Here is a 24,721-nt window from a genome sequence, read left to right as displayed (position 1 = left end):
TTTTTTGCAATGATAGATTAGAAAACTTTTTGGAAAGTTTACTCTAACTATGCTCTAACGCAACATTGCCTAAGTAGTAGCAGTTTTTCCTAACTGGGAACCATTTTTGTTCATTTTCTAGATGTTTGTTTTGCTGTTTGTCATCCCCAAGCTAATTTTATCTATCTTAATAGCTATTGATATCTTCTCTGATCCAGATTGTCTATAAAACCCCATAGAAATAAGCCGGTATTTTTAAAAAGGGGCGTTTTCGGCGTTCTAGCGGGCGTGACCTCAAAACTTTTTCTGTCACGCCTTTCAGCCCTCCCATATTTAAACTGGTGCTCGGTCCCTGGTTGGAGTATACAAAAGGAAATTTACCAGCAGGTTTTTATTTAAAATTTAAAATTGTATTGCATGGGTTTTTGTAACCTAGAGAAACCTGGTTGCATTTTGCTGTTGTTACTAAACTGTACAGCAAGTTATTTCACAATTACCAGCAAGCCAGGCACTAAAAATTATCTCCGAAGGCTTTTTCCGGAATTGAGGGGTGCTAGAAAAATAAGCCTAAGTCTGTAGCAGCCATCAGGGGGTATTGTATGCATCAACACAAACTTTTTCTGTCAATGGCTTCAGCTTCAAGGGCCCTGATCGTTGATCAATGAGCTTTAGACTGCCCTGTGAAGGAGGCTCCTCAATGTGAGCATGCGTTGGGCCTTGCAAATAAGCATGGGAATGGAATGGAGTGTGTTTGACGACATTTCGACAACATGTACCTTTAAATCTGTGCTTATAGCATGTTAAAAGAATTGGCCTATTGAAAGTAAATTATCTGTTTTTTAAAATATGTATCTTATAAAGATCATGGTGTTTTGTGTAGATGGATGATTGACTGGGAGCTCATTTTGCCTAATTAACGATCTCCAGCAAATTTAATGGACCCTAAAATGTCTAATCTAGGCATAGGCTTAACGAGTGCAGGGGCAGATGGACAACAAGGTATACATTTGTTATTATTTTATTGTGATTTTGTTTGATTGCATGCCTGGATCTTTCGAGTTTATAGATTTCAGTTGTACATGGGCCAAATATCTGATGTGTTTTTATTTAGTGTAATAGGCCTACCAACCTACATGGGAAGATCGTGTAACGGTAAACATTTCTCGTGTCCGTCATGGTTTGGGTTTCTAAAATTAGGATATCGAAATCAATTTGTCTCCACACCTGTGTCAAATATTTACTGAGAATGGATTTTTCATGCTTTGTGCCAAGGGGGTGGGGGCAAAAACCAACTTTTGATGCTCATAGTTAAGACTTTGAGTTTTTCTAGAAAAATCAAACTGCTTACCTGCGATCTCCTCCCTAAGTTTATCTTCTTTTTAAAATATATTAAATTTATGATAAATTACTATGTTTAGGATATTTTGATCCTAACAAAAAGATTAAAACCGAAGATACAAGCTCTGGTGATGAAGCAAGAAGTCCGGAGCCTTTAAGAAAGTATAAGAAAATGCTGAAGCCAATGTACGTCAAGATAGAATCTCTAAATGAGAACCAGATAGCAAAGTGCACATCTGTGGCCCCAAGGTATGTATTTACAAAACTGAAAGCTAAGCATACAGATTTGCTAAGTATTTAACGTCCAATTGAGGCTGTCATATTAGAAGAAGCTTAATTAAGAATAGGTGCTTATGATATTATGAGATGTAATCTTTGGTCTTATATGTCAAAAGTGCTGAGATTATATCAAATAGTAAGATTTAATTTGTTACCACCATACCATGCATTAAAGAGTGACTACAAGTAAACATTTAAAAGGCCTGATGACAGACTCTTTTAATTTCATCTCAGATTGATTTTCACTTCACTTCACAAAATAATAGGCTCATTTTCTAGAAACCTTGTTTGTATGAAATCAGGGAGCTGTGTTCCATGAGTGAACTGTAATGTAATAAAAACTGGAGAAATCATTTTTACCTATTTGCATACACTTTACTTTTTAGGACAGTATTAGCGAAAAAATCAGCAACAAGCAGTTTAGTAGCTAAGAAGGCAGACAAAACAATGTTATCTAAAAAGAACCCAGCTCCAAAGAGGCCTGTTCAGGCTTCATCAGCCATATCAAGCTCAGCTGATATTGGAGTGACAAAAATTTCAAAGTCAAGTCCAAAAAAGATAACTAGCAAATCATCAAAGATTCTTGAGACATTACCATCATTAGGAAAGAACAGGAAAACTGGAGTTTATCCAGCATCAAGTCAATCCTCCTTCACCTCACTAAAGTCTGTAACCAGTTCAGTCAAGTCAAACAGTATTGTAAATGGCACACCATCAGTAGCAAGGCAGAAAAATCAAACTGTTACAGCCTCTTCTTTGACACCTGACGATCTGCGATACATTATTGGTTCAAAGCCCAACCCATTGAAAATGCAAGCTAATGGAAAATTGTCAACAGATTTAGAAGAGTCATCAGACATGCAAGAGGACATGGCTGAGAGTGATAATTTTGATTCAATGTCTATTCATGCTGATGATGATGATCTTTTTGATAACACAGGTCAAAAGGAGGATCTTAACACCCTTGGGAAGCATTTTGAATCATCAGCAAAGTAAGTTATGTTTATTATGATCGAGATCTTCTTTAAACTATTTTAGATTTTTTATTCGGGGAACTATGAAGCTAGGAATGCTTAAAGGCACAATAATATGTGCCATCAATCCTTCCTAAAATAGATGACTATTTACTAGGTGAATATGAATTTCAATACACTTTAGAAGATTTCCATTGTTACAGCTCTTTAGTGTTGTAGATATAAGATAACCTTTAGTAAAATGTTATCTGCTTTTCCTACATTATTTTGAAGTTCAATAGTACAAAAGGCGTGAGTTAATCGCCCTGTGAACGTCATCAGATTAACATTTTCCATTAATCAGCAAATTTGCATGATCTTCCATTGTTTCAGTGCACCCTATCACATGTTTTGAGAAAATTTGAATGCCCTTTATTGCTCTATCTAGAAATTTGCCCTTGAATGTTGTTTTAAGCACCATACATTTGATTTCAGTTTTGAGCCACAACATGAGACAACAGAGACAAGAATAATGAACAGCACACTAAGAAAACGGTAAGTATTATTCAAATTCAAATTCAAATTTCTTTTCATTAAGCAACATTTTTACAGCGTGTTTATTAAAAATATATTTACTTATAAAATATGAATAAAAAATATTTACGTAAGTATTCTGTTTATACCAGTGGTTAGTCTAGACAGGTAGTAAGGGTGCACTTGCACCTGTCAGATTGTAAAGTGGTTCATTTTTCTGTATGAAGAAATAGTACAATATGCCATATGGCAGTCTGCTTCAACGATCATTAAGTCTATAAGATAGTATTACTGTACCAAGTTCCATGTTATGTTATCTAAAAGCCAGACCAGAAATTAAATGAGGATCACAGGTGTCTCCAGTTTTATTCTATGTTGTTGATGTGGTCAGCTAACTCTACTTGCATCTTCCTTCTTCCATCAAATATTTCAAAATTCTAAAGCATTACCTTCAGATTCTTTGCAATATTAAACTGCAGAGCAGAACCTATATCAAATTTGGGCTCTTCCTTGCACCTATGGGGATTTGTCATTACTCGGTTATTTCAGGGGAATTTGTAGGGGTTGGAATTTTGATGAGTTGCGGATCACGTTTGGAAATACAAGACATATTCAAATTCACATACAAGACATTCTGGGTCTTACAAATGATGACAATGATCAAACTTAAATTTTTAAATCCTGATCTCTCATGAAAGTCCTCTCTCCAATTCTGTCTCCAATTCTCTTTATGTCTTTCATCACTTTAACTGTTGATATCATAGAACAGCCATCTTTAATTAAAGCAGTTTCTCTTTTTCATGAAACAACAGGCTTGTCAGCAATTGAATAATCATCACATATTATCAAAACCATAACTCTCAACCAGCACAGGCTTTCAAAGATATTTTGAGTCTCGATTAGGGTCAAAGTTATAATCTGACTTTATGTTATAGACTTAACACACAAATGATATTAACACATTTTTAGAAGTCATAGTGGCTATGGTTTAACTGATTTTCCATTATAAGGAATTTTTGCTCCCTATGTTTACCTTTTCTAAATATATACTAATAGTTGTTTCAATGCTTACAATTGAAAGGTTATTATTTTACTTAATGAAGTTTAATGGTATATTTTAGTATGAATTTTGTACCTGTCTATCATTGAGATATTTCCATTATGAGATTTATTAATTGAAATGTTCTAATCATAAATTGGCTCAGTATATTTACCATTTTTAAGGTTGTTGATCCATAGGTACCAGTATCAAGGGCATGGCACACGACATGTGTGGCTATAGGTCTACTTAGTTTCGCGCCAATCAGAAAAGAATGGTTCTGCCACTGTATACCGAAAGAAAATATATAAGATTTGCCTGTTACTGATAACCTTTTGTCATCTTAAGTTCCAAGAAAATATTGTCAAGAAGGTAGTAGTTAGTAGTTATAGAGGTATTTTTCAGATGATTTTAAGTTTATTTTCAAAGCAAGGGAAATAGTAACTTGCCAAAAGCGTTCTAATTCAGATGATACGTTTACAGGTACATTAATCTTAAAATTTTCAATTTTTAGATTAATTTTTGATGTAATATTATAAAACCTAAGATTTTGAATATATATACATTTCTTAGTTTATTTTGTTCAGAAATTTCGCTTTCTGTACATATTAGGCCTAGGAGCAACATTGAAGATAACCCCAGACAGCTTAACAAGAGGAAGCCCTCAGATGCACCTCGTAATGCATTGAATGACCTAGAAAAATCTACTGTAAGAGAGACACCAGCAGGCAGGCTAGGGTCGAGTGCAACCCAAGAGAGTAAGCCAGCTAACAGTGTACAAATGGATGATGAAAAAAATGGTCTTGTCCATGGCCTAGCACACCCGTCACATTTGATTGGTGAAAGCTCAAAAGAAAATACTGTGTCCTGCAGTCTTGGAAGTAGAACAAGCAATGGTGCTATGGTGAAAGGCAGAGGGATGAACACACAAAATATTCATAACAAAAGGTCTAGTAGAAATGCAGATGGCAGAGGTTTCCCTAGCCAACCAAGAATGATTAGCCCTCCTCAGTCTCTAGGCTACGTGCGACCTCGAATGAATGTTCATGGACAGAATGTTCTAGGACCACAAAATCCATATCTATCGTGCCCCCCGAACCAAATGAGAATGATGAGGGCAAACTTCCATAATAATCAAAATAGACATCGATTCTTGGTAAGCATATTTTGTCAATTCGTTTCTTAGAAGGCTGGATGTTCTCTCTTCTTTTGTTTTTGTAAAATGCATTCTATTCCATTTGCTACCAATTTTTTTGTCTTTGTTGAGAATATTATGCTAATTGATTGGAAAGTTTTTATAAAAGTAAAGCATGTCAGTGAAAGCAAGACAGTCCAGTTATATTTTTTATGTACAGCATAGGGTTGGGCTTCATTTATATAAACCTATGGCGTATTTTTCTCATGACATCTATATCTATCATTCACTCACTACCTTCTACAAGAAGACTTTGTCAGAGAGACAGACGAGAGTGGAAAGTCAGCTCATACATAGAAAGAATTAGTAACTTGTGGTAACTTGAGTCAGGGTTATCAGCTATGCACTTCTAGCTTTGCCTGGTTACCCATTATAGTACAGGATGTCCACAAAAGCTTTGAGTGAACTCAGCAATAGCACAGCGCATAATTTTAACTATCCAACACTGGGCTTCCATGCCTTTATAGTTTTCAGCATTCATCTGACTATTTGACACCAGATCTGTTGCTCTTTATCTCGTGTCCTCCTAACAGAGACCTATTTAAAACAATATATGACTTTTAGGCAATGCCAATGGATTCACAAAACCGGCCAATCATTAGAGGGTGAGTTCTTTCTATTGATTTCCTAGAAAGTACATTTACCCGTTGAAAGTATTGCCCTGTTGTGCCCTAGGGTGAAAACGAACGCCTTCTTTCTACGCTTAAGTGGTTTTCTCATTTTTAAATAGATAGATTCTGAAATGCTTGTTCAAAAACAGGGTCTATTAGAATCCGGAACATGTCGCCATTATGGTTTTCGGCACGATCTGGGTTTCCAGGAAATGCCGCCCGATAGCAGAATCGCATGTTTCAGTTGTAGTTTTAGATCTGCTAGACCGAGGAGACTGTTCTTTTTGAGGAAGCGTTTTTTTTCTAATGCTAGAAGGGACATGTTGTTTTATTCTACCCCTCCAATCTGTGGCTTGTGCATCCTACGTAGCCAGAATCACACTGGTGCGTAAACCCATAGATAACGGAACTCTTTTGGATGGTAGAAACACAATTCTTTTGTATGTTTGGAAGGGCTGTTTGTTTAGGGCGAGCCAACTTTTGATAGATTCTTTTGAGTGAATAACAGATAACTTCCCTTGTGTCGCTCATTTCCTATTCTTATATTTGATTCATTGAACTTATAGATAAGTCGGAAATGTTACCAATATCAAAGACATTATAAATGGTCATGGAAGTAGGAATAATGGGCGTGGTACACTATGAATATGCAAATCAGAGCTTGTGTTTATTAAGCTCTTGCCATTGTTGTGATAATCTTGTTAATATATTGTCTATTACTGATAACTTTAAAACATGAATTTTCTGATAATTAGGCCCTGCAAGTTATATTATGTTGGCTTGATTCTAGGCAGTTTCACCAGCAGAATTTCGACCCAGCAATGAACAACAGAAGGATTCCTCCAAATTTTCCAGGTATTGCCCTTTTAATAATATTGGAAATAGATGACGGGCTCCTACAGCGCCCTAAGACAGCGAGGCGAGTTTGACGAGGCTGGTAATGATTTTCAGCCATTTAAAGGTGTTGCTTCTTTTAAAATATCGTGATCCTCGGATTAGGATCCAGACCACTTTCAAGCCCAGCGCATTAAATTTCGCCACTTGGTTCTGTGTTACACTGGAAAGTTGTTCATCCAATGTGTATGATTACTTATTGTCAGTAGGAACAAATTAGTATAAAGTCTTAAGGTTATAATAGTATAAAATAACAATATTGATACCTCAGCCCTTTTTGGAATTGCCTTTTAAAGGACATGTGCAAAGGTATGCAAAGCTAACTTTGAAGTATCTTCAAAGCTGTTTTTTACAATGTCAAATCTTTAGCCTCATCGATCATGCCATTATTATTATTATTATTTTTATTTTTTCCGCTAGATGAAAGATTTCGCCATGAATCTCAATTGCTACAAGAGTGTTGCCTTGACAAGAATTTTGGTAATTCTTATGTCCAGTTAATAGTCAAGTATTACTATCTTAGTTCAGTTAAAGAATGACTAGGTTAATGTGTTTAAAAGTCAAAATGTTTTAGACAATAGCAAAAGAAAAATGTTTGATGAGGAGAAATGTGAAACATGTTTTTATTCCTTTACAGCAGAGTTATTCTTTTATAACTGATTTCTTCTGAATTATTAATTATTCGTTGTTTTGTCAAGTTTTATGACTTGTATCGTTTTAGAGAATTGCATACCCTTGTGCCAGGCTTTCATACGCGATCACCGATCTGTTGGTTGCAATAATCTTGAAAGTTTAATGCGCGCAGCGACGGAGGAGGCGGTTAACTTAGATACAAAGGTAATTTATAAACGGCTGTGTTTTCAGTTTTCTGCATGGGTAAGGCCGTTCATTGGAGCTGTCCAGAGATTTTTACATTATGATTATTTTAGGGGGTGTTGTTTTCAGGGATAACGGGTCGGGGAAATGTTTTTGCACTTGGCACTTCTGAATTCTGTTCGTGCCCAAATTGAGTTGTCAGTTTCACTAGGGATGTAGGGGAGAAATATTGCCTTTTTCTTTGATAAACAGCCCAATTTGTTCAATCGTCGTCAATATTTATTGATTATTCTTAATGATGGCCAGTCCTGGACACTGGCTAGCACGTTGCGTTGGTTAGATTCCACAAAAAGTGAAAAAGGTTTTGACTGTGCGCAGCTTCTTAATTCTCAGGGTAAAATCAGCAGCAGGGCAAATCAGGGTGTTCTCAAGAGGAATGTCTTTGTCCCATTTGCCAATAAAGTTGGCGAGTCCTCCTTTATTTGCTGACAAGTTTAGAATGAGCCGAGGAAACGGCCTTAGATGACATAGAATTACTTGTTTTTGAAGGGATTGTTTTCGATGGGGAGGGGGATTACCGTTGTTACACTAACGCCCTGTGCTCATTGAACTGGGATGGTTGACGGTATGGAGCACCAACTGAATGGGTTACACATCAACACTTTCCAATGCCTCCACCCAGTATAGCCCCAGAGCTTTGTAACATTGGCGATTTCTAAGGGGGTGCAGAAAGCGGATCCCCCTTGTCGAAAATTTTCCTGTCTTTAAGGGGGGGCTCGGGGGCTCAATACTGTATTGATCTTACTTTTGAAAAACTCACTTGGGTGGCGAGCGTTCGGGGTGTGCATTGGGGTGTTTCTATTAGGATGTTTGTATTGGGGTATGTGCTTACTGGAGTGTGTATAGATTGGGGGGGGTGTGTACATTGGGGATGTGTGCATTGGATCGTGTGTTCATTTTTGTGCCCATTGCTTCTTATAGAATTTTCATTCTTGGTGGATCGGTCATTTGTAAATTTTTCATTCAAGGTGGTCTTCTTCCTGTTGGAACAGCTACGGAAAGAGCGTGTGAACAGGAAGCTGAACCAATTAGATTACAGCTATGCGATCGAGGCCCTTGTATCGTTGGATGACATCAACAAGTATGTCTAACTGCACTGTCCTTAAATTTCCGCTCAAAAATTTTGCAAAATCTGTTACATATTTGCCTTCTCTTTTTATAAAGCTCGTTGCAATCATTTTGTTTTAAGTTCACGTTTTGTGTAGCCAAGATAATGTCACAACTTAATCATAACCATCATCAGCCATCGTGACCAATTCTTTCTTGAATTCATCGATTCTCATCAGTTATCATTTGCAAAATCAGTGTCTGGTGTAACGAAATGATTAAACCAGAGGACTCTTTTCAATACATGGCCTTAAATAATAATAATAAAGATTTTAATGAATTATCACAGATCTAGTTTTTCACTTCTTACACTAAAATGATTGCAAATATCGATGTCTACATTGTCGTCTCCAAGACTGAAGTTTCTCAAGTCTTATCAAAGTCGTTTATTTGTGCGAAATATTTACTTGAAAGGGTAACAAAAAACAGACTTTGGGCGATGTTAATTGTACGAATAATGAAAACACAAACGACGGTCGTTTTTAAATGACTGTTCTATAAAAGAGGCAGTTTCATGAAAGGTTATATAAATCCTTTTGCTATTTTTTTTCCAAAACGGTTTTCGTTTGTATCTTAATTATCAGATTTCTAATAAAACTGCGTTCCTTATTTGATTGTTCAGAGTCTACAACTGAATAGATTTTAAAAATTTCCCAACAGATTTTCCCGTCAAAGGTAGAATTCGCCCCCTTTTGCTCCTATACCCACCCACAAGTGTAATGGCCTTGACATTTTTATTTTAGCGCTGTTGCTTTGGTGCTTGAAATGAAGCAGAATGACCTAAAGCCACGCCAGAAGGACCTGAAAAATATACGCAATGGAATCTGCACGTTGTCCTCTGTTGACAGTACAGATAGGTCAGTTCATGTCATTATCTTAATTCCATTATATTGTTAGGCGTTCAGTGAAAGGTTTCGATATTATCGGTGGAAGATCCCCCGTTAAAGGCGCCATGTCCCGTCCGCCAACCGTCCTTTTTTAAGAAAATCAATTCCTGTAATTATAAACTGTCATTAATTATAAAGTATTAATGCTTAAATATCGTACTGAGATACAAAGCCTTGTAAGAAACGAAAACACTTCTTTCAAAACCAGCGATAAATAATAAAGGAGATGAAAAAGAGAATAATTCATTTTATCAACAACTGTCCCTTTAATTAAAGTGTGCAATTCAATTTAATCTTTTTTGGTTTAAAAGGCACCATGTTCGGACGCATTTCGAAGACCATTTAAGTTTCCATTGGTTGTACTATACAATAATCCTATTATTTCGTATCCAATCAACAACGTAAGGCTATTTCCCAATTTTTTCTCAATCAGAAACGCGCTATAAAGCCCACTCTTAACTCTGAACAGTTGACTGACGGGACACAGTGCCTTTAAAGGAAAGTGACTTGTTAACAAGTTCGACGAATAGAAGTAATAAACTGGTCAATCATTGGTTCTTTTCCCAGAAAACACTGGGAACTTGATTATTATTGTTACCTGTTCCAAGTGATTCTTGTTTTTAAATCATTGTTCAAGATTAAAGTTTTGTCTTTTTCTTTTACAGGCTTGTTGGTTTTTTCGATTTGCTAGATCTGCATAATTTGGCCAATAAGCGGTATAAAACCTATTCTATTTTATATTTTACCCCGTCATTAAGTTATTTTAAAATGTTCTTTATCTTGCTCGGGCCTTTTTAATATGCCTAATCCTTCTAAACATTTTTCTGTATTCTGTATTCAAACGCTTTATTCTGTACTCCAAATTCTGTCCTTTTTGCTTGATTTTTCCACTGGTGCTCATATTTCTTACTATCTATTGATTTGACTTAGAGTTGTTGAAGAACTCGTCAAACATGTTCCTGCACAAGAAGTGAAGCAAAAAGCGAATAGGGAGCGGATTATTCAAATGGTCGAGGTTTGTTTTTTGTGATAAAATGAATGGAACTCACTTTTCAAATTCTGCAACCAAAATACAAAATACTTGCAAAATTATCGCATGTATACCAAACAACTCAAGGAAGTAACAAATATTGAAATGGCGTCAGCAAATCGTTTTCGCGCTTATTTTTGGCAAACCTAAACTTTTATCGCCCTTTTATCAAACTTTAATACGAGAGATTCAAAAGTCAAGATACGACTAGTGCACCAGCTCATGGCGACAGGACTCTAAATTATTCTATATTGCAAGCGAAACGTGAAGCAGACACGTATGTTTCCAAAGGCTGTTGATACTGCAAGTATTCGTTAAAAACTGCATCTATAAGACTGCATCTTCATAGAAATTAAGGTACAACAGTTTTTTCATGATGACTAAACGAGGAATTTATAACCTATGTTGAGTTAAACACGAACTGAGTTTCGACGTGGGATTTACTCAACACGGCATCTTTGCCCGTGTTTAAGACTTTTTGTCGACGGTCCAATATCTTAAAATGTTTAAGTGAATGTGTTTTAAGTTTTGGAAAGGTCTTTTTTGTTCTAGTTTTTTATGACCCCTTATATTTGTCTTTTTATTTTTTAGGAAATTACGAAGGAGCAAAGTTTCCCTGTGTCACCATCTTTCCAGCCGAATATTCCGTGAGTTTTCGGGATTTCTTTTAGCATTTTTTGTCAAGTACACTCTATTAAAAACATACTTAATAAGAACCCAGAGACTCAATTTGCAGAGAAAACTAAGCACGTCAGAACATACCTAGCCTCAGGTTGAAAAGCAATGTGTTTTTAGAAGTTTTTGCTAGTGTTAACAAAACAGAGGCGATTCCATCAGTCTTGCTATTACAAATGTCATACAAAACTGTCATTTAGTAGTCTTAGAAACATTTTCTAGTAGATAAATTTAGAAAAATTAATTTTAAAACGAAAACACTAATAGGCGCACCTGAACCTCAAAATTAGAACATCGAACTCAGGGATTTCATTGGAAGCCACCCACCGGCGAAAGTGCGGCGCTTTCTCACCAAACCTTCTCCGCCTTTATTTACCCTCACTTTAGTAAGACTGCACAAACAAAAGTAAACTTATAGACGTCTCCTTTTAAATGTGAGCCTTCTACTTAAAAAATTATTGAAAACCCTGCGAGCTGCAGCAAGTGGTTCTTAATGAAAAAGAGTGTAGTGACATAATTAATGCTTAGCTTTGATCCCTAAGTACATTTTAACGTTCTGTTCCTTTTACATAAGCAATTATTTTTGTTGTTTTACTGATAGCAATCCTAGATGACAATATTGTGAGCTATATTGATTAGGATTGGGTTTCGTAGAAGTTGACAAAGACTGGCTTCATCAGTAGCTTTGTTAATTTTGCACATGTTCTCAATTCACACATGCTTCTTAAAACGAGCTATATACTTGGGGTTGACCGTCACTAACATTATCGAAAGGGCTTGGCAGTCACCACCATTGTATTGTGAAAATTTACTAACGAGTTTTCTTCCGATTAAAATACTCTGATATTTTTGTATATATTGTTGGGTTTTGATTTTGCTTTTTCTTGCAGTGTTTTTAAAGACCTAACCGACATGCTTGTTGCAAAGATTGATCAAATCCCCCCCTTGCAAGATATACCTGTAGATCTTGTTAAACAACTTATCGAGTCGGTGAATACAGATCAAAATGCTTTCATTGTCACAACAAAATTGTCGAGCCTACCTAAAGAGATCCTCTGTAATGTTGATTGTGAAGTTTGGAATGATTTCTTAAGAAAGGCCTGCAGTGGAACCTTGCAGATTGCTAGCCAGATTCAGGGTATAATGGTGAATCTAGGAATTCCTGTGGACAGTGCTGTTGCCTTGCAACTGGTCTGTTGTTTCCACAAAGCGCAGTTTCCTAAAGAGGCACTCGAGGTTGTAGAAAATGTAAACCCGGAGGAGCTTACCAGTGCTGACGTCAATGACGAGGTTTACGAATGTTTGACGAACATTATGACCCAGCCATTGATTGACAATATCGACAGCTGTTGCAAAATTGTTATGATTATGATAAAATTTGGGAAGATGCCACCGAACGAGAAGTTGAGGGAGATAATGAACATATTAAAAGGGTTACACCGTTATCAAGAAATTTATGATCTTATAAACAAGGTGAGACAGGACTTCGATATTGTAATTTTTGAATGATAATCAAGATTTACGTATATTTTTTCAGACAAGCAACAAACATTGTACAGCCAGCCTGCAGTAGTAGTAACGCTTGAAATTTTGAAGTAGCTTCGGAGGCAAACCCTATCACTGTGTCACAAGCTTTGTCGAATATCACCATATTCCTATATTAGAATCATCCCATGTGCTTGCAGGTGACCTTCAGCTCGTCAAAATGAATAACATTGTCAACCGATAACCAGTAAAAAACTACTTCTAATTTCTGCTCATCAAGAATTTAATTAGAAATTCTAATTGTGATTCAAGCTGTCTCTGTGCCCAGAATTTGGTTCATCTTTCTTAATGCTTTCTTATGTTGTCATGTTGGTTTCAAGCATTGTCGTAAGAAGTATCGTAAAAGTAGAGGGGTGGCACATGCAGGCGAAAAGGGAACCCCGTGAGCTTTAAATAGGCACTTAACGTCTGTTACTAACAAGTGGGTACATGTCACCTTTGCCCCTGGTTACCTCGTTTATTGTTTGAAGAGCTCCAATTGAAGAAAAGCAAACAGCATTTGCTAATGCTATTATCATATTTCTTAGTAATATTTTAATACTATTCACAGTCATTTCTTAATGTAATTTACACATATAATGATGACGTCGCTTCCAAGTTAATTCTCGCCAGTTATCGTATTTACATTCCTTTCTTCGCGTTATCAATGTAAGCATAAACTGGTAAATTGAAATCTAATTCAAGTTATTTGTGTTTATTTAACTATTAATACTAGAGCTATTAGTGTTTTATATACTGTTTCTTGTTTCTCGTTGAAGCTGATAGAAGCTGGACTGAAGCCCTCGGAAGAAAATTTCTTCGTGGCATTGTCAGCTTTGGAGGACTGGGACGAGAATCCCGGTGCATTCGCTGAATTGTACAAGGCAACACGAAAATATTATCCAAAGCTGCGGATTTGCAGTGACAGTATGGCAATGCATACAGCAAATGATACCACGGAAGAATTTGTAACTTATCAACAACCAGAAGCTTCAACTCTGGCAAATAGGTTTGCATTTTTAACTTTTTGTTGTTAATTTGTTACATTTGGTACAAAAATTAAAATTGGCTTTGAAAAAGCCAAAAAATTGGCTTTGAAAAAGCCAACATTTGCAAGAATGCTAAAGCTTCTTGTTTGACACATTTCATGGTATGAAATATAAAACTTTGGTATGTTTGAAAATGTTTGCTTTTTTCAAAGCCTTTTTGATTTTGTGCAGTTCTTGTGGGTTTTCTTTAATAGAACTATGAACCAGTTCTCTTTCTTTAAACCAAGCCTAGATTCAAGTGATTGAAGGTCCTAAACGCAGAGACAAATGAGAATGTCCAGGTTTTAAGATAGAAACATTATTGTCTTTAAAGAAATCCTTTCTTCTTTATTCATCGAACAACTTTCAACAAAATCCTACCAAACCTGCCTCTTTTATTCTTGATCCGCCAAATTTTATTTGTGGAATCTGGTAATTTACTCGCTTGCTAGTAATCTTCGGCCCAAGAAATCATTTATTATAACTGGAGAAATATTTGAAGCTTGCAGAGAAGTTTTTCTGACAATAAAGTTTCTAGATATATGGGGTATTTCCTTTGCGTTCGCGACAATTCAACGATGTAGCTCTTCGGTCAACACTAAACGTAGATAGTCAGATAGTTCTAGGATGTTTTATGGGAGTCCTGTAGAGAGGATGTACCATAGCAAAGTTTAGAACTTTCATCTTACCGACAATACTAATTACTTCTTTTCCAGAGACTTTTTTTATTAATATACTTCACACACCTTTGTGAATAAAGAATTCAAGTGAACTCGCATTTTTTACAATTTTTAGCACGTCGAATGATGCTAGTAGGCCAGTACCACTAGACGACGCAGTCCAGTTGCCCAACACTAATCCATTTCAAGAACTAATGTCCATGTGGAAAGCAGACAAATATCAAGCCAATGATCCTGCTAAGGCCATGATCGTTCGCATCCCCTCAGCAAACAGTGAAGAGGCTGAAGTGATAAGCAAGACAGATTCTGGTTATATCAGTAATGGCTCCGCTGGCTGTGTTACCACAATACCATCGAGATCAATTTCATTTGACACATTACATGATACACGCCAGATATTCGACAGACTCGCGGTAGGCCCATTTTCTCTCGGTATTTAGTGTATTATCAATTAAATCTCAATTAAATGTGTTCAACTGAGTATGCTTGAATGATTGGTTCTTTTTAGTGCTGCCCCGCGTGATAGGAGACAGTTCTGCACAGCAAACCTTTTATTGGCTGAGCGATTAAAATTCTCCATTCTGCATTGACTAATCAGAATTCACGAATATTACAACGAACTTCGCTAGTTTTCCGCCTTTTGCACGTTTTCACCGATACATACAAAAACACGTGTAAAATGTGCTAAAAGATTTAACCTAACTTTTTCTGAAAAATTAATTATTTGATAAATTTATGAAAAAACTGCCGTTGTACTCAGTAAATTTTTGACTCCTTCCATATACAAACATTGCATTATTGGTCTCCTCTATTCACGAGATTTGTTTGCACATAGTAGGTATGTTTGTATGTAGCCCATGACCTGTTCCTTTCTGTGATTTCATCTAATTCTTTTTTCTCTATTTCCTTCTTCAGCTCGCATCAAAATCGAACGACATCCAAACTGTGTGTGATATCTATGTAGAAATGAGAGAATCAAACATAGCTATCGATGATCGAGCACTGCATCAGATCTACGAGGCAATAGCCAAAAACAATCCGGTGAGCAGGCTCGAACAACTGTTGAATTCCGTTAAAGAACAAATCACGGGAACGCATCTTGTGTTAGAAGAAGACAACACTGAAACAGATGGTGCGCCAACTATATTTAGAGACGAAGACCAACAGAATTTAGGCCGTCTTGCTGTGACATTATTGTTTGAGTTAATGGAGAAGGAAAGACCGTCTGAAGCCTTCGAACTGTTATTTTTACTTCACCAGTCGCAGGTCAATTATTTTGTTTTTGGAAAGAGTTTTGATGAGAACCCGAACAGAACAAATTGTCAAATTGTTATGACTGCTTTGAAAGTATGCCTATTGCTGTCCCCACCCCAGGTAGACGATGCGATGACCGTGTTCAGGGGCACTGACTATGGACGGCCTGTCACCACGGTGGAAGATGAGCAGGAACGGACGTCTGTCTTATTAAAACTAACAGAGGATCTACTGTCTGTTGGTAAATTTGATGACGCCGACGAAGTTCTAAACGAATTGGATATCGAGCTAGCGAAATATTTGAATAATCTACTTTTACGTTTATCAGAGGAGAATAACGTACAGCGCGCGGCTAAAGTTTATCAGTTTATGGATACTAAAAAGCATGTTTCTAAAGAACCTAGAAGTTTTCGAGCTTATCTCAACTGCTTGGCAAGGCGTTCGCATATAGCTGAAGCGAAAACGATTTTTGAAGTAGGTCGCACCCTAGAGATTTATCCATGTCAAGAAAGAACAGATCCGTACTTTTTCGAGCTTCCTTGTAATCTTACACCAATTGAAATGCTGTTTATGTTAGAAGAACACTTGAAAAGGATACAGAAAACCGCATTGTATGGGGACGGAAAAATTAAACCGCTGATGTCTCAGACCGCCTTTAAGGTTATATTTAAGGATAATTACGAGTTGTTTGAGACGCCGCATGAACAGATTGCCAGTGCGAGGGAGAAGATGGTAATTGTGTTGAGTGAAATGATGAAGCCTCCATTGAAGATTGTGGAGACAGAGAATCCAAACGAGGTAGAAACATGTTATCTTTTACACACGTATTGCCAGGCATTGCCAAAGTCAAATGGCTTTTATATGTTTGTTTTTATGGGTCGCTTACTTTTTAGCATCCTCAGATTGCAGTGTGATTTGTTAGATATATATTCTTATGTAAAACCGTTTTTTCCACGAAGAAAGTTTGACAGATGGAAATACATTTCTTCAAAATTATAACAGATTGTAAAAACACAGTTTATGAGAATAAAAACTGTCAATTTGGCATTTACTTTCCCTCCAACCCAACCAGACCTCCTAGACTCCCGTCATACCTACCCCTTCCAGACCCTATGACTGTTTTGCCATATCCTACCCTACCTTTCTGAGAACCAGTGGCGTGCTGAGGAAGAGGTCGCATGGTATCTATCTGTGGCGTACTGAGAAACCTTTTATTTCATTTAATTTCATTTCAAATGTTTAAGGAGGGTAGCCCTTCAGCAATGCTGATTTTCAAGGGGCCCTCCACTTAAAATACTTACAGAAATTATTATAAAAACAAGTTACAATTCAATATTTACGAATCTAAAATAAATCCTATTTCAACTTGAATTTAATTTACTACAAATATCTATAACGAAAGGCGAAATGGTAATTTCCAATATACAATTTACAATTACGCCTATTTACAATTTCGCAAGATTTTTTTGAAGTTGATCAAGGAAGATTCCTGTTTACACTCAGCTGCAAGGCCATTCCAAAACCTTGCACCTCTAAACGAGAAGCATTTCTGTCCATTTTTGGAGTTTTTCTTTGGTAGCTTTAGGTCAGTTGATGTATTCCTAAGATTCCTAGAATTTGACTTGGATTTCTCTGTGAAAAGATCACACATGTATTGTGGAGCCAGTCCATGAGGGGCAATAGAGATTTTTCAAATAGAGTATGTTATTCTTTGTAATACTTAACAGTATTTTATTAGTATCGTTGTAACGGCTGTATCAATAAACTGCACAACAATGATAATCAGGAACGTCACTATTGAGGGAGGTTGGGGGTAGGGAGGGGGCGGTAAGATGGTTCAGGAGTTTAGTGAAGGCTGTGACCGTGATTGGCGGCAAACAAATACAAAGAAGACCTTCTAGAGATGGTCGGAAAATGCATCTAAATATTTATAGCATCGCTCTAGACTCATGGAAAACAGCTGTGCGCCCAGCAATGCTATTCAGCAGTGAAACCTGGGCAGTGAAGAAGGCACAAGAGAAGAAGATAAATGTTGCAGAAATGAGGATGTTATGCTGCATGTGTGTAGTCACGAGAAGAGACAAAATCAGAAATGAGATGATACAAAGAACAGTGAAGGTAGCCGAAATAAGCGCGAAGATACAAGAAAGAAGGCTGAATTGATATGGTCATGTGAGGAGAAGAGAGGAGGAATATGTTGGAAGAAGGGTGATGGCAATGGAAATTCCAGGACACAGAAGAAGAGGGCGGCTGAAATTTAGATGGAGTAACTGACTTAAAGAAGATATGCAGAAAAATAGCCTCAATGAATACCAAGTAGAAGATAGAAAAGAATGGAAGAGACTCTCGAGGAACAGTGACCCCATATAAGAATGGGAAAAGCTGCAGAAGAAGGAGAGGAAGAAGAATAAGTAAAAGAAGAAGAAGAAGAAGAAGAAGAAGAAGAAGCTCTAGACTTGTAGAAGATTCTGGACAATACCCATAAGCTTTCTTCAAAATATGGCCAAAAGGCCGGTGCGAGGCATTGAACATCCAACTTTGATTGCAAAAATTTGCGCCGTAATACATTGTGTCGATTCACAATATCTATTTACATATTAATATGAGAACTGCCAACCCTTTAGATCTATATATCGGAACAAGCCCAGAATATAACGATAATTTCCGAGGCGGCACCATGGTTGCCGCTGAAGGAAAAAACCTCTCGAATTTGATGCTTCTAGTTTGCTGGAAAAAGCACTTTCTTTAAAGCGATTTTCAATAATGCAAACCTTCTCTGAAATGAATATCTACAGACTGAAAGCTATTTGATGGTTTTAATCAACTTTCTGATGTCGCTGTTTAATGTTTTAGCTTACGCAACATAATCTCTCAGCTTTTTCTTCCTATCATTTCTTATCATTTCAGTAAATCAAAACTCCTTGCACCCTCCCAATAATTTTCTGAAATCGAGCCTAATTCGAACTTTTACCGCCAAGCCCAAAATTATCGGTGGGTTCCTCAAAAACACTCCTCAACTTCTACCTTGGTACGCCCCTGGTATCTAATTTGTGCAAATATCATTTAGATTCAGCATGAGATCTTGAGATGGTGTTTGGACATTGTACTTATTATTCTACAGATGACAGGGTATTTTTGCAAGATATTTTTTTCATAATAATGTTTTAACAATCAACTTCAATTTTTTTAACGAAAGGCGAATGAACAGAATTCAATTTTTACATAGCATCCTTCGAAGCGAATATCAAAGTGAATATCAGAGTGAATATCAGAGAGAATATCAGAGTGAAAATCAAAGAGAATATCAGAGTGAATATCAGAGAGAATATCAGAGTGAATATCAAAGAGAATATCAAAGAGAATATCAGAGTGAATATCAAAGAGAATATCAAAGAGAATATCAGAGTGAATATCAAAGAGAATATCAGAGTGAATATCAGAGAGAATATCAGAGTGAATATCAGAGAGAATATCAGAGAGAATATCAGAGTGAATATCAGAGAGAATATCAGAGTGAATATCAGAGAGAATATCAGAGTGAATATCAAAAGAAAATATCAGAGTGAATATCAGAGAGAATATCAGAGTGAATATCAGAGAGAATATCAGAGAGAATATCAGAGTGAATATCAGAGAGAATATCAGAGTGAATATCAGAGTGAATATCAGAGAGAATATCAGAGTGAATATCAGAGAGAATATCAGAGTGAATATCAAAAGAAAATATCAGAGTGAATATCAAAAGAGAATATCAGAGTGAACATCAAAGAGAATATCAGAGTGAATATCAAAAAGAATATTAGAGTGAATATCAAAAAGAATATCAGAGTGAATATCAAAGAGAATATAAGAGTGAATATCAAAGAGAATATCAAAGTGAATATCAAAGAAAATATCAAAGAGAATGTTAAAGTGAAAGTCAAAGCGAATATCAATTCAAATATCAATACTAAAGCAAAGATCAGGAATTTCTAAGCGAATGTAGAAGAAAGAAGCAAAATGAATATCAAAACAAACGTAAAAAATGTTACAACAAATATGAAACCTATTTTTAGGTGCTAAAGATTCTATCTTGTTCTTTTGACATACTTAATAACTGTATTCTGTCTTCCTTTCAGTGTGTTTCTTTGGTTTACACAAAATTACACATTCTAATTTAAGGGATATTTCTACTTGAAAAGTCGTTTTAGAGATGTTGTTAAGCTTATTAATTACAAGGCATGAAATGAACACCTGAGGTCACCATATTTGGCATGCAATCTACGCCATGGTAACGTCATAATCTACAAACGACTGCTTTGTCAAAGAAGGGTTACTTCTTATTTAGTTTTATTATGCTTGCAATTATATACGTCTTAGCTGTAAGCGAACAAAATTTCCCCGAATTTCCCCGTCCATGAGGCTTACTAATTGGCTTGTTTCTCTTTTTATAGCCTCTTATTATTGGTGTCACTTCAATAGTTGGTTGGTACAGACAAACTGGTCTTGTGGAAAAACAAGCCAAGTCATTCGAAATTCTTCCAGAAATTTCATTAGCCCCAGTAGAGCGATCAGTCCAATTGCAAAATGATGGACCGCCTACAGTAACAGTACAACCTCGTATAGCCATTGCTGCAACATCCAATTTTGATGCCGTAGACCGGCCTGCAAGCTCAATTAAAACTGGCATGAATTTGGAAGTGAAGAAAGCTATAACTTGGCTCGTGGCGGAGGCGGTTAAGGAATACCACAAACAAGGCAGGGTAGAGGTGTGTTATGTTTTGTAAGATTTCTTCAAATATGTATTAAAACAATGATTGCTGACTTCGAAGTGATAAAACACAAAGCGGAATCAACTTATTGGGTTATTTTCGGAATCCTGTCCAATATCCGTTGTCATCTACTTCAGGGCCCTTATTAGACAGGGAATTTTGTAGAAAAAACTAGCAAACTGCCTAACCTCAAATTTTATTTCACATACTTACTAATTCGACCATGGAGATTCCAAATCCAAGATGGGCTAAAAAAAATTATCACCGGAAGTTGCTGTTTTTGATGACGTCATCAAAAAAAGATCAAAAATCTTTAAAAATTAGCCAAGGACTCGACCTCAACTTTTCTCGCATTTTTGCACTAAATTAACTAAGCAGATTTCAAATCTGAGATGAAATAAAAAATATCTTGAGCGGAAGTCAAATTTTTTGATGACGTCATCAACTTGGAGAAAATTAACTTTGAACCTTTTTAATTGTTTTCTCGCAACTATCATTGTCAAATATGTTTCAAATTCGAATAGCACACATTCAGGGCTTTTGAAAGATATTTTGAATTACTATTATACTTACCTTTAAACGTTATTTCGGAATCCTGTCCATTTTCATCCATTTTCATCCGAGAAAAACATCCATTTTCACAAGGGTGGCGAAAGATCAGTCTGGATGCTGATCCATCCGGTCTTGGGTTCACCCCCTGCTTTTTTCGCTTATAGCGTCATCATATGTTATCGTGTAAAACTTTGCGATATACACAAGTGATATTCCCTAACAAAACGTCCCTCAACTCAAATTCTTATGAGGTGGAAAGGACCCGGGGAGGTCTGTGTGTCCAAATCTAGCTATAAAGCTTCCTGGGTTGGTATCAGGATGTATTGCATGTTATTGTGTGTCTTGCTGTGTACCTTGTTTGGGTCCACCTTTAAACATAAGCTATAGTTTTCTGATTGTGTTGTTTGTTTTCCTTTAGGACTTTGAGCAATGCTGTAAAACCATAACAAAGACATTTATCAAGCATTTTTCCAACAATAACGCAGGCCCTCTTGGTGACCCCAAAGAACACGTCACTTTGTTTGTGGACAAATTTTTCAAGGATCATGGTAGCTTTCATCTAAAGGAATAAGTCCAGCCCAATCGTATCTCTGTCTATTCTCAAACAAGTTATCGCTTGTGAAGAAGGAAATTTTGGTCATTGCCTAATAGAGGGAATTTTTGATCATTTCCTAAAAGGCTTTAAGAAGTGTTGCTTGCTTCAAACTACAAAAAATCATGTTATCCAAACTTGTAATTATCAGTGGCGGCTCTTGCTAATGGGCATCTGGGGCAATGCCCCCTCAAAAAGATTCAAAGGAAATTTATGATATTCATATTTAATTTTGAAGATAGTCTCACTGTGGTTAATTATATAAGTTTGTATCTCTTCTAGAAAAAGCTCCTTGCTATCCCGTCTCGTCCTTAGCCTCGCTTCTGGTCCGCTAGTGCCTTGAGCGATGATGTCATTTTACGGGAAAGTTTTTTTTGCCCCTAGCCGACATGCGCACAAGCTAATTTTCGACCTCGAGCATTGCGAAACGCGGCCTGTGATTGGCTTATTTGGAGGAATTCGGGGCAAGAAAAAATTTGCCCATAAAATGACATCATCGCTAAACAACAACCACATCTTTTTATGCTTTTTCTCCTGCACTCCATGACGATCAACATCGAACCAAGAATACAGTGAAAAATTTGCAAACTCGACCTTTCTATCGATTATCGCAATATTGATGGTCTGCCCTCCCAACTGTGACAGTCACGAGCCGCCACTGGTAATTATACCATACTATGTGTATTTTGAGAGAACTAAACCAGCCAAAGTCTAACGAAGGAAAAACCTCTAGTTTTCTAAGTTATCAATAACAAACCTTTAAACAAGCACATCCCATTTAATGGTTTTTCATGTTTTTAATCCCGGTTCAGAGTAGTAAGGAATTTCACCATGAAAAATCGTATTATACTTGAATTAATTTGACTTTGACAATAGCTGATTTGTTGTCATTGTCCACGATTTATGCTAAATTGGATAAGGCGAATGGTAATGGATAAAGCGTTACGTGAATCGGGAGGCCTTGCATAAAATGGTGCAATTGCCGCATTTCCGTTTTATAATGCAGGGAAATGGTACTTGTCCCAAAAGGCGCTAGAAATCGGACCAAAATTATGGTGCTTTGTGTTTTGCATGTTAATAGCCAGTTTTGTATGTTAAGCTTAACATTTATGTAATATATTGTCAATAATAGTTCGTTCTGTTCAGTTTTATGCCAGTAAAGGGGTTTTATTTTTATAGTAGACATCAGTTTGAAGGAAATCCTTCATTAAAAATGTACTTTTTCGTCAAGTATGCGTGCCAGACTTTGGAATCTTCTGACCACAACCATGATACAGACGACTGTTCTCAAGTCTGAAAACGCTCTCCAAATTCAAAATGGTTCCTTTATGATTTTAAAGGAAAGGGGATGCATCTATCCTCTTTTGTCCCAGATTTAAAGTCTCTGGCGTCACATAAAGTTTCTTTTAGGGTTTTGATTTTATGACGAAACCAAAGGCGTGTCGTCTGGTATAGTAGCTTGGGAGGAGCATGCATTTGACCTAACCTCTGAAGTACAAGATAATTTTTGTTGCGAATTTTATATTAAAAAATTATTGTTTCAATTCACGTTTTAGTTAAATCATCTGTTAAGAACGGTCGTTCTGTTTTTGGATTATTTTTTAATACAGCCATATTAACTCCTTTTTAGAGAAAAGAATTATACGTGAACTTCGATTTATCTGCCGCTAGTAGAAAGTTGGATTTTAGGAGATATATTATTTGTATTGTTTTGGTTGCGAGCAGCTTTCTGTCTATTTTTTTGTTCTTATAATCATTTGCCAATTTCTGGGTACTGAACACTCAGTAAACCTGAAAATCATTTAAGCCAATTCCCAGTTATAAGGATTCTAATCTAAACAACTCAAACATTACTGTTCTATGTTGGCCGTATCAACCCGAAGACTGAATTGTGGGACAACACCGTCATGACAACTATGGCGCTTCTGACGGTATTGTCGCAGATGTACTACCCTCGACACACTCTTGAAAAAGAAAATGTACCTTCGCGCTAGGATGGGCCTGTCATTACATGGAAACTGCAATAGAATTACGCATCCTACTAGGTTTCTGAACAGTTATGTGAAAATCATTGATAAGTGTGTGAAAATCACGCAGTTATGTGATAAGTGTGTGAAAATCACGCAGCAGGCCCTGAAAAGTCTTACTGATATTCGCTTGTGGAAAACTGTACAAGTATTTCAATGTATCTTATTTATTGAAAACGCCGAAATTAGAATTGCAGTTAAAAATTGATTGGAAGTTTTTGGTGGCTACTTTGCAAATATGAGACAAGATAGAGAATTCACTGGAGCAAATGTTCTTCTGTCATCTACAGTAGATATGTACGACCCTATAGATAAAGCTATTGAAAAATATAAAAACCAATCAAATCCACTTTTTCGATCTACTGTTTTGCAGTTTTCGGGACAATTATGACATACAGCATGCGCTCCTTCAGTTCATAGAAAATTGCAGAAAGGCATTGTACAGTGAAAACACTGTCGGGGCCATTCTTATGGACCTTTTCTAAAGCCTTCAATTGCTTGAATCATGATTTATTTCTTGCAGAATAAGAGGCAGCACTGCAGTGTAGCACATAGAAAGATACTAGCGTAGGCGTACCTCAGGAATCTGTTCTGGGGCCTTTCTTGTTTAGTATCAACCTGAATGAACTGTTAATGTTACTGCGTATGTCGGACAGCAAATATGTAACTATGTCGATGATACCAATCGATGTACTATGTGCATCGCAATCATGAAAAAATTATCAATCTTTTACAATACGAATACCTATTTTTTTCAGAGTGGTTTCTTTCCCGTATTTCTTACTAACTTACTTGACACGGAAAAACTACAACATACACTAGCAACAAAAGATTTCATCAGATAAATTTTCGGCGGGTAAACTTCGTCAAAAAAATTTCGGACAACTTTTTAGAAATTCGTCATGACAAAAACAGC

General features: G+C 36.5%; 1 protein-coding gene across 1 annotated transcript; it reads left to right on the top strand.

The window, feature by feature from the left end:
• Nucleotides 1-672: 672 nt before the first annotated feature.
• On the top strand, nucleotides 673-23,502 carry LOC135696085 (uncharacterized). The gene is made up of 20 exons (XM_065215363.2): nucleotides 673-978; nucleotides 1,398-1,566; nucleotides 1,983-2,588; nucleotides 3,045-3,104; nucleotides 4,735-5,278; nucleotides 5,882-5,922; nucleotides 6,719-6,783; nucleotides 7,243-7,302; nucleotides 7,544-7,659; nucleotides 8,667-8,779; nucleotides 9,549-9,662; nucleotides 10,358-10,408; nucleotides 10,623-10,707; nucleotides 11,314-11,369; nucleotides 12,288-12,870; nucleotides 13,701-13,930; nucleotides 14,745-15,042; nucleotides 15,545-16,681; nucleotides 20,317-20,631; nucleotides 21,605-23,502. The coding sequence occupies exons 1-20, from the start codon at nucleotides 915-917 to the stop codon at nucleotides 21,755-21,757; spliced, it is 4,860 nt and encodes a 1,619-aa protein (XP_065071435.2). The 5' UTR covers nucleotides 673-914; the 3' UTR covers nucleotides 21,758-23,502.
• The last annotated feature ends 1,219 nt before the right edge of the window (nucleotides 23,503-24,721 follow it).

Source organism: Rhopilema esculentum, chromosome 14 (genome assembly GCF_057945365.1).
Source record: "Rhopilema esculentum isolate cy_ngs chromosome 14, ASM5794536v1, whole genome shotgun sequence".
NCBI lineage: Eukaryota > Metazoa > Cnidaria > Scyphozoa > Rhizostomeae > Rhizostomatidae > Rhopilema > Rhopilema esculentum.
The sequence above is the reverse complement of the archived record's forward strand: the minus strand, read 5'-3'. Positions and strand labels throughout refer to the sequence as shown.